At 52.1% G+C, this 14,831-nt stretch overlaps 2 protein-coding genes across 4 annotated transcripts in view; one reads left to right on the plus strand and one right to left on the minus strand.

The window, feature by feature from the left end:
- Positions 1-684: 684 nt before the first annotated feature.
- TNNC1 (troponin C1, slow skeletal and cardiac type) lies at positions 685-5,009 on the minus strand. The gene is made up of 6 exons (XM_004034283.5): positions 3,577-5,009; positions 2,068-2,098; positions 1,691-1,837; positions 1,329-1,443; positions 976-1,112; positions 685-891 (listed from the first exon to the last, which is right to left on the minus strand). Exons 1-6 carry the CDS (start codon positions 3,598-3,600, stop codon positions 860-862), a joined length of 486 nt encoding a protein of 161 aa, XP_004034331.1. The 5' UTR covers positions 3,601-5,009; the 3' UTR covers positions 685-859.
- A 101-nt stretch (positions 5,010-5,110) lies between these two features.
- The window catches only part of NISCH (nischarin), a 37,491-nt gene continuing 27,770 nt past the window's right edge, over positions 5,111-14,831 (plus strand). For 2 of the 3 annotated variants that reach the window (XM_004034285.4, XM_019023249.3), the window contains exons 1-3: positions 5,116-5,319; positions 7,416-7,499; positions 8,237-8,419. In XM_004034285.4, the coding sequence (XP_004034333.1) occupies positions 5,227-5,319; positions 7,416-7,499; positions 8,237-8,419 (360 nt within the window). In that variant the 5' untranslated portion in view covers positions 5,116-5,226. Of the gene's footprint in view, positions 5,320-7,415; positions 7,500-8,236; positions 8,420-14,831 lie in introns of all 3 variants that reach the window. The other variant, XM_019023250.3, reaches the window with a different exon arrangement.

Genomic DNA, 14,831 nt, shown 5'->3' on the forward strand with positions numbered 1-14,831 from the left:
GTTCACGGGAACTGGAATTCATGCCCATTTGGATGTGGCCCATCCGACAGGGCCCTTGGCTGGAAGCCAGTTGGCTCTGCTCTCCCCCACACTCACTGGATGACCTTGACAGGTCCCTGCACCTCTCTGGGCCAAACAGGTGAGGGGAGATAGAGCCGACTCCATGCCCCTCTGTCCCTGGGAGTCAATGTTGCTGGCAGGAAATACAAGCAAGTGGGCGGGTGGACTAGCACTGTGAGCCTGCAGGGACCCCACAGGCTCAGCTCCATTCCAGCCACGGCTGAGAGGTAACAGGGGTTGCTGTGCCAGGGAGCATCCAGGGCCTGGCTGTGTACCACAGTGAACCACTCTCTCCAAGTAGAGGACCCCTAGGCTGCCACAGTGGTTGACCAAAGTGATGGCCCCCAGGAACTTGTGGGGGTTCTAGGCCCCCACAGACTCCAGATGCTGAATCCCTAGAGATGGTGCCTGGGCCTGAGGAGTGATAGAGGGCAGCAAGCAGGGCAGGCCACACAGCAGTCTCCGATCTCATCTCACCCCCTGCAGAAGGCAGTGTGGAGCGGTGGTCAGGCGCCAGGCTCTGCAGCCAGCCTGCCTAGGACAGGGAAGGAAGCGGCCATTGGGTAAGAGTGGGTCCTGGGGATGAGTCCACTGCCCAGGGACACCAGAGCCAGACAGCAAACCTTGGGAGAGCAGGCTTTATTTGCATCCCCCAGGACAGATCTGGGGAGGGAGTCGGGGGATTTGGGGTTGAGGACATGGCCAGGCTCAGGTCCTGGGACCCCGACCCCCTCCCCAACCCCAGGACTCAGCTGGAGTTGGAGGCTGGGCATGGGCAGCTCTGGGTGAAGGTCAGCATCTACTCCACACCCTTCATGAACTCCAGGAACTCTGTGGAAAGAGGGGCAGGTATGGGTTGGGGGTAGGGGCTGGGCAGGGCATGGAGGCAGGGGATGAGCCCACCCACCCGCTTACCATCATAGTCGATGCGGCCATCGTTGTTCTTGTCTCCGTCCTTCATGAGCTCCTCGATGTCATCCTCCGTGATGGTCTCGCCTGTAGCCTGCAGCATTATCTTCAGCTCATCCAGGTCGATGTAGCCATCAGCGTTTCTGTGGGGAGGGGGCTCAGGGTAGGGCTGTGGGGAGGGCATGAGGCAGCCCCACCCATGCCCCAGGAGGCAGAGCAGGGACACTGGGAGATGGGGCATCCCTCTCCCCTATCAGGCAGAGGCCACAGGGTCCCTAGGCCTGGAATCTGAGACTGCCCTCCTGTACAGCTCGGCTTGAGTGTGGGTCAGGGCCAGAGGTCAAGGGTCATGTGCTCACTTGTCAAACATGCGGAAGAGGTCAGACAGCTCCTCCTCAGATTTCCCTTTGCTGTCGTCCTTCATGCACCGAACCATCATGACCAGGAACTCATCAAAGTCCACCGTGCCGCTGCCTGGGGGTGGGCAGCATGGCCGTTACAGAGGCTGGGGTAGGTACTGCAGGCAGCACCTTCGACACGAACCCCCATGTTCTCACCGCATCCTCACACCAAACGCCAGGGTTGTGTAGCCATTATGCCCATTTTATAGATGAGGCAACCAAGGCCCGGATAGGCTAAATTGCTCCCAGCTAAACAGAGCCAGCATTCCAGCCCCCAGCCAGCTGGGGTTCTTCTGGAGCCTGGGGAGGAGGGGGCTCACCGTCCTCATCCACCTCATCGATCATCTCCTGCAGCTCCTCAGGGGTGGGGTTCTGGCCCAGCATCCTCATCACCTTGCCCAGCTCCTTGGTGCTGATGCAGCCATCCTCAGCGCCCAGCACGAAGATGTCGAAGGCTGCCTTGAACTCTGTGTTCAGGGGTTGGGGGGCACAGTAGTCAGGGCTCAGCAGCCAGGACCTCGGAGGGCCAGAACCCTGGGGCCACCTGCCAACCTGCCCACCTCCCTCGGAGACCTCTCTGAGGTCAGAGCAAGAGGGACCAAGCCTCTGGTCTCTGGCCTGGGGCCCTCTTCTGATAAGGGGTCCCCATGCCAGGCTGGCCCCGCTGGTCTCCCACATGTGTGATAGGGGTTCTCACCATTTTTCTGCTCTTCTGTCAGCTGCTCTACCTAGAAAGGAAAGGGAATCTCAAGGCTCAGACTCAGGTATAGCTGCTGCTGAGGAAACCAACCCATTCCACAGGTGAGAAGGCTGCAGCTGGAGGAGGCAGGCTATTTCCAGGCCACAGAGTGGAGGTCTCAGTCCTCCCTCCCTGCCCCCAAAGCCCTGATGTGACCCAGCTGGCCTCACTGAGACTGGGCTCAGGGCCAGGGTGACAGGTGGGCACCCCCTTCAGGACCAAGGTGACCCTCAGTAACAATAGTCAGTGACCACTCAATGCCCTTTCGGCCCCTGATGAAACTCAAGCTGGGTGGCCCGAAGGACAGCTGTCCCTCAAGTTGGGACAATAAAACCAGTGTGGAGGCAGGCAAGCCACCCACTGTAACCTGACCAGGGTGGCCACTGGGCTATTTTTAATGAGGAACAAAGTTAAACCTGGTGATTGTTCTGGGGACTTTGGCATGCAGGGGGTGGGGCAGCGTTATCTGGCCCCCTGGCCTGCTAGTGCCGCCTCAGAAGCCAAAATTAGTCCCCAACTCCGCCAGGCCTTGTATGGGCACTGGGTGGAGGGCTGTCCCCACCCCGGCTCCATGGACTCCCACAGGATAAGCAGGCATGCCCCCAGAGCTGGCTATAGCACTTCCCTGCCCAGGAATGAGGGAGGCTGAGGGAGGGGTTCCCCTGGGGACAGCTGGCCATGCCAGGATGTCCTTGCTTTGGGGTTGGGGGAGGTCATCACCACCCCGGATAGAATAGCATCTGAAGACCCTCAGTGACCCAGGAGGTTGCAGGGGCTTGGGTTGACCACTCTCCAGCCCTCATTCCCTCGTTCTCACCCCTAGCTAAGCCACTGAGCCCTGAGCCTGCCAGGCATGATGGAAGCTGGGGCCCCAGTTCTCTGTTCCTTCTTCCTTGGTTCTCCCTCATGTCCAGAACTTCCCTGCCTCAAACTTCAAAGCCCCATCTCCAGCCCAGGACTCAGGCTCTACAGCCCCCTCCTCTCACACCCTCCACCCTCCAAAGCATCTTCGGCGCGCCAAGCAGCTGGAGTGGGGTGGCAGATTTTGAGCATGTGAGAAGCAGAATGTGAGGGGCAGAAATGGGGGTTGGGGACAGGGAGACAGTAATGGGGACTCAGACAGCTCAGGAGGAAGAGCTGAAAAGAGAAAGGCAAAAACGTCCAGAGACAAACGCAGAGACATGTGGCTGAGCGACAGTGCCACAGACCACAGACACTTGGAAACAGAGAGTGAGACACGATGCTGAAAGCTGCAACCTCCTCCACCACCCTTCAGACCCGGAGCCCCCTACCCCTTCTGCATCCTCAAACACCAGAATCACTGTCCCTGTGAGGGCCTGGGTTGAAGGCACGTAGGCCTTCTCCTGGGTCCCCACCACTTCCCTGGGGCTACTAACCCCGCACTCTCAGCTGAGTGAGCCCCCAGTGGGCCTGCCCACCCCAGCCCTACCCAGCCCTGTCCCTCACCGCAGCCTTGTAGATGTCATCCATGCTGGCGGCTCACAGGACAGCTTGCTGGGGTTGCCAGCCGGCCCTTGACTTAAATAGCCCTGCCCCGCTGCATTCCTGGCCCAGCCCAGCCCAGCCCAGCCCACCCCTGCATGTAGTATCCTCCAGCCCCTCCTCTGGTCCCAGTGATCTCAGGCTGGCCTGAGTCCCCATGTCCTCTGCCCAGGGCAGGGAGCAGACGAACGGCTACAAGGACCAGGTTTCTTTCCCTCCTGTCCCCCACACTCCCCAAAGGGACTCTCTGAAAAGGTTTCTGGAATGAATGAAAACATAAGCCCAGTGCAGGACAGGAGCTACAAAGTCGTGGGCCCCAGGCGAGGTGCAACACAACAGCTCAGGCTCCCATCCAACCAGGTTGGCGGGTTGCCATGACCTCCACTTTCCAGATAAGGAAACTGAGGCTCTGGAGGAGTGGTGACTTGCCCAAGATCTGACTGACTTGGTAACCCCCGCCTTTAACTAAACCTCTCTGGAATGGGGGTGCAATGTGCAAGGAGAGGCTAGGAGTGCAGGGCCCTGCCAAGAGAAGCCTCGAATGCCAAGCTCATAGTAAGATGCTGTAGAACTGGTGAAGGAGGAAGTGACTGACCCACCTTAGGACAGGGTGGCCAGGAGCCCTTCTGCCAGAGGAGCCTGTCCCAGACCTCCCATCTGCCCAGGGAGAAGTACCCACTTCGGGCTTAAGTCAGCTGCTCTCAGTTATTCAACAGCACCCCTACAGATACCCCATCTGTGGCAGGCTCTTTCCCTCCTCACCCTCCAGTTAGGTTACCACCTCCCTCTTCTAGGTCTCATCTTTCCCCAGTTTAGGATTCAGCACTGTAGTTCCTGGGTCCAGATCAACCTGTCTCCCTCGTTTTGAACTTTGGCAGGCCACCCCGTGGGGTTCTTGTGTTCAGTGGCAGCACACACCCCTCCATCCACCTACACCTTCCTTCGTACAGAGTTCGTATCAAGTTTATCCCTCTTGATAAACACGCTCCCTGCCTCGAGCACTACTGCTTGCTGGGCCGCGCATCAATCAACCCACTCAGTTGTCCAGGAGCCCCACTGGCAAGAGATCTCCGAATCTCAGAGAGGTTCAGAACTGGCCCAGAATCACTCTCGCCCTGCTCCGGCGGTAAGCACAGGTCCTATTTTCCCCTCCAACCCGCCTTGCCCTAAAGAGAAAGAGCCCAACAGCCAGGTGAGGCACTATTATGGCCTCCTTTATCAGGAGGAGTAAACTGAGGCCAGGAAGAGCAGTGACTTGCTTCGTGTGGCCTGGGAGACTCGGGACCTTCTGTCCCCTCTTCCCGAGGACCCAGGGGCGATGCCCAGAGCTGTCACCACCCGGGCTCTCAGTTTCTAGCAGGCTGTGCAGGGTACCGCCGGCGGCGCCACGCAGGTAGATTACGCAAGCGAGCACCGCGCACGCGCGCCCGGAGTGGCCCCTGTCAATCACGCGCGGGGGCGGGGCGAGGGCGCAGGAAGAAGGCGGGGCCAAGATGGCGGCGCAGCGCGCGGCGGGGGCGTGGGGCGGCGGGGGCTGGGAGGCGGTGGGACGTTGACCCCGCCCCCTGCTGCTGCCAGTCTGCGCCGGGCGGTGGTGGCGGCGGAGAGCCGAACATGGCGACCGCGCGCACCTTCGGGCCCGAGCGGGAAGCCGAGCCGGCCAAGGAAGCGCGCGTCGTGGGCTCGGAGCTTGTGGACACTTATACGGTGTGTTGGGGGCGCGGGCACCCGAAGCGGGGGTGGTGGCTGGAACCGGGAGTCCGACTCGGGGGTTGGGGAGGGGTCCGGGATCTGCAGCCCCGAGGAGCGGGTAGAAGGGTCTGCGATTGCGAGGAGGGGGCTGGGACGGGGGATCTAGGAAAGGGATCTGGGCCCCGCAGGTCTGGGAGAAGGGTTGCTCGGGGCCCGGGGAGGCGGTTTGGAAAAGGGTACGCGATCAGAAAGGGAGGCTCGGGTTGGGGGCGGCATCTGGGGATAAAGGGGCCTGGGGAGGGGGGTGTCTAGATGAGGCGGAACCCCTCTAGATCCTCTAGGACTGGAGGGTCCCCGGCCTGGAAGACCATTACAGGGGTCCAGGAGGAAGGCGATGGGGAGAGGGTCTCTGATGGATGGAATCAGGGAAAAGGGCAGGCCTTGAAGAAAGAGAAGGCGTCAGGACCCTGATCTGGGGAGCCTGAGGTGGTGGTTGAGATTTTCTCTGAGAAGTGCAGGAGAGACCTGGGGAGCAGATGCCTTGGGGGTCGGGCGGAGACAAGACCGGAGGAGGGGTGGAGCCCATCTATGGAGAAATGGGGGTGGTCTCAGTGCTGAAGCGCAGGCCCTATAAGCCTTAGGAATCTTCGTCACTTTGGGCTGTGGGAGCGAGATGGGGCAACAAGCTGCCCCCACACACTTCTAAGCTATGGGGGAGACAGACGACAAATAGCGGGTAGTTCCCGACTTTGACGGGGTTGGATGCCAGGCCTGTGAGCCTGGTGGGCTGCCTGGCAAAAACCGGCCCTGGACTAGGCATTGAGCACCTCCCTGCCTCCTCCCCTTTGTTCCCGCAGGGTAGGGAGTGGGTGGGGGCCTTGGGCCTGCCTGCACCTCCCCTCCCTGGCCCTCATCCTAACCTCCCGCTCTGAGGGCCATTCTTCTGGCTCTTTTCTCCTTTCCTGAAGGCAAGGGGAAGGAATTAGGCAGGATGGGAAGAGGAGAGGGGTGGATCTTGAAGCAACAGGCCAGCCTAGAGAAATGGCTGCTCCTCAGGGCTGGAGGAGGCTTCAGCTCCATGCTGCAGAGAGGAGGGGGAAACTAGGTGCAGGAGGCGGGTGAGGTCTCTAAGCTGATGGCTGACTGGCCATCATCTATGGGCACATTCAGCCAGAGGGCCATCTTCAAAAAGCTCACCCTATTCTGGACTGCGCCCCTCCTCTGCATGTATGTCGGGGGAGGTGGTCATCTAGATTGGACCCTACCATCCTCTGTCTCCGGGTGTGCCGAGTTGGACATTATTAACATACCTACCTTTTGAACACTTGGCATGGGTCAGGCCCATGTACAAAGCATTTTACATGCATTGCCTTACTTGGTCCTTGATTCTAAGATGGAGGAACTAAGGCTCAGAGAGAACTTAGTCTCCAAGTTACTTATATAAGTGACACATAAGCTGCGGCCAGGAAATGGCAGAACCAGGTTTTTAACCCAGGCCTTCCTTAACCTCTAGGCCATATTGCCTCCTGATAGAGCTTAGTTGCTACCACTCCCTCCCCACATCAGCTGCTTGTGCCTTGATTCCTGGCTCAGTAGCAGAAATCACAGCCATGAACCAGTTGAAAGGGTTGGAAAATGACTTGCTTCCAGGAGGTAGTCAGGGCACCTGGAAAGAAGCACAACAGAGAAGATGCTCAGGCTAGAACTGGCCCTGCTCTGCCTCCCTTGGAAGAAATGGCCTTGCCTGCAGCTCCGGTTGGGTTTTGAGTTACCTAGAGGCAGGAGGTAAAAAACTAAAGAGGTGACTTGTGGTAATCACCTTTTTCATTCCTTACTGATGGATGGAGCCACATGCTTGTCTCATGTGCCTCCCAGCCCTAGTGCTTGGGCCATGGAGGAAGCTGAGAGGGGCCCTGCTGGTCAGCAAGGGTCAAGTGCAGAGGCTGGTGGGCAAGGGCAGCCTGACTTTGGCCTTGGGGTGGGTCTGAGTTGCACAGAGAAAGACTGATAAAAGATAATTGGGAAAGATAATTGCAGCTTTTGCTGCTGGGGGAGGAGACTCCTTGTTGCTGGGCTCCCTTGCCACAAGGGCTGTTGGTTTCCCCTTTTAGGTTTACATCATCCAGGTCACTGATGGCAGCCATGAGTGGACAGTAAAGCACCGCTACAGCGACTTCCATGACCTGCATGAAAAGGTAACTTTTAAGAGCTGGGAGCACGTATCTCAGGGCTGGGGGGCCCGTAGGCCAAGTTTCCATTGTGCCACATATTAGTTTTAGGGCAAAACAGGTTCCATCTCTATAGTTCTTTAATAAACCACTTTGTTAATATCACTGCGTTCATTAATATAGCATGTAAATGCTAGCCTTCAGCTCTAGCATGAGCCACTCTGCAAGGAGCATATTTGAATTTCAGTTTTAATATTTCCGGTCCTAGCTTGGGTATGAGAAGCTCAGACAGTTTCCTGGGAAGGGGATAGGTTTGAACTTGTTTGATCTAGCTATAGCTATTCCAAAGCCTGTACTTTAATATCTGGCTGTGATGCCATCTTTTTTTTTTTGCTTTTGGAGATGCTGTCTTTCTCTGGATCATTTGCAGCATAACTGTTTTAAAGACACACCGCTGCCCTGATTGGTTTTTACTCTGGCTTGGAAAAGATGGCAATTTTAGGGGCAAAAGGTGTTGCTTTTCTGAAGGTCTCTAAAGTCTCCAGATGGAATTCCTTGTCTGGAATTGTATTGGTATTTCTAATGCTAATTGGATTTAAAGAGGCCAAATCCCAGGTGCACTAGTTTGGTCACTGATTTTGGTACTACTGCAGGGAGGGGCTGTGCAAGTGCTGACAAGTGCCTGCCCTCACGTTTCTTGCCTTGGTCTTACATAGGCACAGAGCCTCTTAGTCTGTGGTTGATGTGCTTATGTTTTTTTACAGCTCGTTGCAGAGAGAAAGATTGATAAAAATCTGCTTCCGCCCAAAAAGATAATTGGGAAAAACTCAAGAAGCTTGGTGGAGAAGAGGGAGAAGGATCTGGAGGTCTACCTCCAGAAGCTCCTGGCTGCCTTCCCTGGTGTGACCCCCAGAGTACTGGCCCACTTCTTGCATTTTCACTTCTATGTAAGTTCCTCATCGGGTTTTCACCTGTGCCTGCAAACCCACAACTGCCAAACTTGAGGCAGCAAACCAGGGGAGACCTCAGCTTTGAGGCGGGCTGGGGTTTGACCCTAGGTTAGAAGATGGAGGAACGTCACCCTGGTTAGGAATGCGTTGTGGCCAGAAGCATGTTAGTTGACAGATTTGCTGTAAATTAGACTAAGTGTGGCCACAGAGATGCTTTCCTCCACCACAAGGCATTTTGTTTAGCAAAAATGGCCTGTGGGTGTTTAAGCTAGGTTTCCATCCAGGTGGATGAGGCTGGATTAGAAATAGCTGACACCTGGGATAGACTATTGTTGAGTTGTTGGTGCATAGCCCAAAACTAATTAAGGGATTAGTCTGTGATGGTGGAATATCACCATCTTGGGGCATGTCATCAGGGTCCATGCTGCCAGGGTGCTAAGGTTGAGGGTGGACACCTTCCTGTGATGGGAGAGTGTGTCATAGAACAGCTCTGTACTCTGTCCTCGAAAGAGGAACAACTTTCATAGGTTGCCGGTGACAGAATGCGTTGTCAGACTTTAAGAAGGGCACTTAGGCAGTGTGAAACGACAATATTTGTTTTTTTGAGACGGAGTCTTGCTCTGTCACCTAGGCTGGAGTGCAGTGGTGCGATTTCGGCTCACTACAACCTCCGCCTCTTGGGTTCAAGCAACTCTCCTGCCTCAGCCTCCTGAGTAGCTGGGACTACAGACTTGCACCACCACACCCAGCTAATTTTTGTATTTTTAGTAGAGATGGGGTTTCACCATGTTGGCCAGACTGGTCTGGAACTCCTGACCTCAAGTGATCTGCCTGCCTCAGCCTCCCAAAGTGCTGGGATTACAGGCGTGTGCCACCGCACCTGGCCAAAACCACAATATTAAATAGCAGTTCTGTTTATGAGAATTTCTTCTAAGGAAAAATCAGGCAGCCGCAAAAAGGGTATATGAACAAAGGTAGTCATTCCAGGATTGTAACAAAATAGTAAGGACAACCCTAAAGTCTAGTAGAAGAGGTTAAAAAACAAAAAAAAATCAGGCCAGGTGCAGTGGCTCATGCCTATAATTCCAGCACTTTGAGAGGCTGAGGTGGGCAGATCACTTGAGGTCAGGAGTTTGAGACCATCCTGGCTAACACGGTGAAACCCCGTCTCTACTAAAAATACAAAAATTAGCTGGGTATGGTGGCAGATGCCTGTAATCCCAGCTATTTGGGAGGCTGAGGCAGGAGAATCGCTTGAACCCAAGAAGCAGAGGTTGCAGTGAGTCGAGATCATGCCACTGCACTCCAGCCTGGGCAACAGAGTGAGAGTAAGACTTCATCTCAAAAAATAAAAAAATAAAATAAATTCAAAGGGTACAGCCAGGCTGAGCACAGTGGCTCATGCCTGTGATCCCAGCTCTTTGGGAAAATAAAACAAAAAACAAATCTGCAGCTCCACCATCATTATCCCAGCAGCACACCAGTCTTCCCAGCAGACACTGTCTCAAAAAAAATGCAACTTTCTTAAGCAGTATCCAACTGTATGGCTGTACTTTTTTTTTTTTTTTTTGAGACAGGGTCTCACTCCATTGCTCAGGCTGGAGGACAGTGGCCTGATCATGGGTCACTGCAACCTCAAACTCCTGGGCTCAAGGGATCTTCCTGCCTCAACTTCCCAAGTAGCTGGAACTACAGGTGCATGCCACCACACCCAGCTAATTTTTAAAATTTTTTTGTAGAGATGGGGTCTTGCAGTATTGCTCAGGTTGGCCTCAAACTCGAACTCAAGCAATCCTCCCACCTCTGCCTTTCAAAGTGCTTGGACTGTAGGTGTGAGCCACTGCACCTGGCTGACTATGGTCTCATTTTTACAAAAAACAAGTTGATATGGACATATTTGTCTAGGAAAATTCTAGAAGGTTTACGTATACCAAAATGCTAAGAGTAGTTTTCTCTGAGTGATAGATTTTCAGATAATTTATATTTACTTGTTTTCCTTTTATATGATGAAGACAGGGAAGAATCCACTCCCTTTTCAGGCTCACTTTGAAGTAACCTGTGGATTATGGTCCTAAAAGCCCAGCTGTATTTAAAATACAACTTTCTTGGCCAGGTGCAGTGGCTCACGCCTGTAATCCCAGCACTTTGGGAAGGCCCAGACAGTCAGATCACTTGAGGCCAGGAGTTCGAGACCAGCCTGGCCAACATAGCGAAACCCTGTCGCTACTAAAAATACAAAAATTAGCTGCGTGTGGTGACGCATGCCTGTAGTCCCAGCTACTCAGGAGAGAGGCATGAGAGTCGGCTTGAACCTGGGAAGGGGAGGTTGCAGTGAGCCGAGGTTATGCCACTGCACTTCAGCATGGGCCACAGAGTGAGACTCTGTCTCAAAGAAAAAAACAAAAACAAAAACAGAAAAAACAACTTCCTTAAACTCTTTTCAGAGTAAGACAGTTGAACCTTTCTTGGATCACTAAAGAGCCTAGAAATTTGGTGGCGAGTGCTAACCTTGGGCCACTGAGCTTGGCAGGGACAGGTGGAAAAGTAGATAGCATTCACAGATGGGACCTGTGTATATGCTTTGGATTTTATTTAGCATATATCAGCAAGTATAGGGTTAGCAACATACCCTTTTGTAAACATATTTTTATACTTTCTTATGTGAGAAAAAATTTGCATTCCTTATGCAAGTCTTTCAGATAAACTTTACTGGTTAGTATTTTAAGAAATAATGTACTTTAAAGGCCGGGCACAGTGGCTCACGCCTGTAATCCCAGCACTTTGGGAGGCCGAGGCGGGTGGATCACGAGGTCAGGAGATCGAGACCATCCTGGCTAACACGGTGAAACCCCGTCTCTCCTAAAAATACAAAAAATTAGCCAGGCATGGTGGTGGGCGCCTGTAGTCCTAGCTACTTGGGAGGCAGAGGCAGGAGAATGGCGTGAACCCGGAAGGCAGAGCTTGCAGTGAGCCAAGATCGTGTCACTGCACTCTAGCCTGGGCGACAGAGCAAGACTCCGTCACAAAAAAAAAAAAGAAAAGAAATATTGTATTTTAAGAAAGCTTTGGTTAGCCATTTAGGGATGAAACTTGACATGCAGTCCTTTGACGGTATTAATTCCTTGCTTGAGACCTGTGCCTTTGAGGAGAGGAGGTCTCGCTGGCTGCCTCACGTGTGCCTGGCTCTGAGGGTGGAAAGGCCTGGACTGCTCTTTTGAAACTGGTTTGCCTGAGATGTGCCTGGGGACGGCTACATCTGGTTCTGGTTTGAGGCAGGCTCCGCTACTTGTAGAAGTTTTGACATATTTGGAATTAGTATTATCAAACAGGTCCCTAGGTTATATAAATCCTAGGATTTAAAAAAGCAATTGAACCCATTGTTGGATTAAACCCACAGTTGATCAGCCATAGCACTGTTGACATTTTGGACTGGATAATTTGTTTCTGTAAGGAGCTGTCCCATGCATTGTTTAGCAGCACCCTGGCTTCTACCCATTGGATGCCAGTAGCACTTCCCCACCCAGCTATGGCAACTAAAGATGTCTCCAGACATTGCCAAATGTCCCACTGGGGGGCAAAATTGTCCCCCACTTGAAAACCACTGGATTAGATCTTCATTTGGGGCCTAAAGATTTGTTAGCCTTTTCTCCAGGCTGGGGGCTCTCTAGGGAATGTTTCTCTTAACTTTTATACCGTCTGTGTCCTCTCTGAAATTGTTCCACATGTGTTCTGCCTCTTGTGTTGCTGACATTGGATAGGGTGGACCCAGGGAACCCTATTTGGCTATGGTGTGAATTTTTTTATTTTTATTTTTTGAGACGGAGTTTCGTTCTTACTGGCTAGGCTGGAGTGCAGTGGTACGATCTCGGCTCACTGCAACCTCCACCTCCCAGGTTCAAGTGATTCTCCTGCCTCAGCCTCCCGAGTGGCTGGGTTTACAGATGGCCCGCCACCACACCCAGCTAATTTTTTGTATTTTTAGTAGAGACGGGGTTTCACGGCGAGGCTGGTCTCGAACGCTTGACCTCGTGATCCACCTGCCTCAGCCTCCCAAAGTGCTGGGATTACAGGCATGAGCCACCACGCCTGGCCATGGTGAGGATTTTTAAAAATTGAGATATAATTTACATACCATAAAATTACCTTTTTAATGTGTACAATTCAGTAGTTTTTAGTATATTCACAAAGTTGAGCGACCATCACCACTATCTAATTCCAGAACATTTCATCAGCCCAAAAAGGAACCTGTACCTGTTAGCAGGAGCTTCCCATCCCTCTGTCCCCCAGCCCCTGGCAGTCACTAATCTACTTTCTGTCCTAATGGATTTGCCTGTTCTGGACATTTCATATAAACAGAATCATACAGTGTGTGGCCTTTTGTGACTGGCTTCTTTCATTTAGCCTTATGTTTTCAAGGTCCGTTCATATTGTAGCATGAATCCATTGGTCCTTTTATGACGGAGTAATAGTGTATTATTTGGATATGCCACATTATGTTTATTTATTAGCAGTTGATGGGTGTTAGGTTTCTTTCCATTTCTGGCCATTGCGAATGATGCTGCTATGAGCATTTGTATGTTAATTTTTGTGTGAACTTACGTTTTCATTTTTGTTAGATATATAGCCAAAAGTGGAACCTGAGTTATATGGTAACTATGTTTGACTTTTTGAGGAACTAACAAATTGTTCTCCACAGTTGTTGCACCATTTGACGTTTCCATCGGCAGTGTATAGGTTGTAATTTCCCCACATTCTTGCTTAACACTTCTTGTCCATTTTTTTTTTAATCTTAGTTGTTCTGGTGGGTGTGAAGAAGTATCTCATTGTGGTTTTAATTTACATTTCCCTAATGACTAATGTTATTGAACCTCTTTTTTTTTTTTTTTTTTTTTCTGAGACAGAGTCTCGCTCTGTCGCACAGGCTGGGGTGCAGGCGTGTGATCCCGGCTCACTGCAACCTCTGCCTCCTGGGTTCAAGCGATTCTCGTGCCTCAGCCTCCCGAGTAGCTGGGACTACAGGCGTGCACCACCACGCTTGGCTAATTTTTGTATTTTTTTCAGTAGAGACGGGGTTTCACCATGTTGGCCAGGATGGTCTCGAACTTCTGGCCTCAAGTGATTCGCCCACCTTGGCCTCCCAAAGTGCTGAGATTACAGGTGTGAGCCACCACACCTGGCCTGAGCCTCTTTTCATATGGTATTTGGCCATTTGCATATTTTCTTTGGAGAAAAGTATCCAATTCTTTGTCTTTTTAAAAATCAGATTGGGCCGGGCGCGGGTGGCTCATGCCTGTAATCCCAGCACTTTGGAAGGCTGAGGTGGGTGGATCACTTGAGGCCTGGAGTTCGAGACCAGCCTGGCCAACATGGAGAAACCCTGTCTCTACTAAAAATACAGAAATTAGCCGGGCATGGTGGTGTGTGCCTGTAATCTCAGCTCCTCGGGAGGCTGACGCACAAGAATGGCTTAAATCTGAGAGGCGAAGATTGCAATGAGCGAGGCCACACCACTGCACTCCAGCCTGGGTGACAGAGTAAGACTGTCTAAAAAAAAAAAAAAAAACAAAAAAAAACAGATTATCTTTGTTGTTGAGTTGTAAGAGTTCTTTATATATTCTGGCTACTAGACTTTTAGAAACGTGCAAATACTTTTTCACATTCTGTGAGTTGTCTTTTTTTTTTTTTTTTTTTTTTTTGAGACAGATTCTTGCTCTGTTGCCCAAGCTGGAGTATAGTGGCGTGATCTCGACTCACTGCAACCTTCACCCCTGGGGTTCAAGCGATTCTCGTGCCTAAGCCTCCCAAGTAGCTGGGACTACAGGCGTACGCAACCACGTCTGGCTGATTTTTGTATTTTTATTAGAGATGGGGTTTTACCATGTTGGCCAGGCTGGTCTTGAACTCCTGACCTTAGGTGATCCACCTGTCTCGGCCTCTCAAAGTGCCGGGATTACAGCGTGAGCCACCACATCTGGCCTGCCCAGCTAATTTTTGTATTTTTAGTAGAGACAGGGTTTTACTATGTTGGCCAGGCTGGTCTCGAACTCCTGACCTTAGGTGATCCACCTGCCTCAGCCTCCCAAATTGATGGGATTACAGGCGTGAGCCACCATGCCCGGCCATCTTTTCATTTTCTTGATGGTCTTCATTGAAGCACAAAAGATTTAGATTTTGATTAAGTTCAATTTATCAATTTCTTTGGTCACTTGTGTTTTGGTATCATATATGAGAAACCATTGCCCAATCCAAGGTCACAAAGATTTATAACAATATATTCCTGTATGGATTTTGTTTGTTTTTTGAGACAGGGTCTTGCTCTGTTGCCTAGGCTGGAGTGCAGTGGCACCATCTCGGCTCACTGCAGCCTCAACCTCCCAGGCTCAAGCACTCCTCCCACCTCCACCTCCCA

Source organism: Gorilla gorilla, chromosome 2 (genome assembly GCF_029281585.2).
Source record: "Gorilla gorilla gorilla isolate KB3781 chromosome 2, NHGRI_mGorGor1-v2.1_pri, whole genome shotgun sequence".
Classification (NCBI taxonomy): Eukaryota; Metazoa; Chordata; class Mammalia; order Primates; family Hominidae; genus Gorilla; species Gorilla gorilla.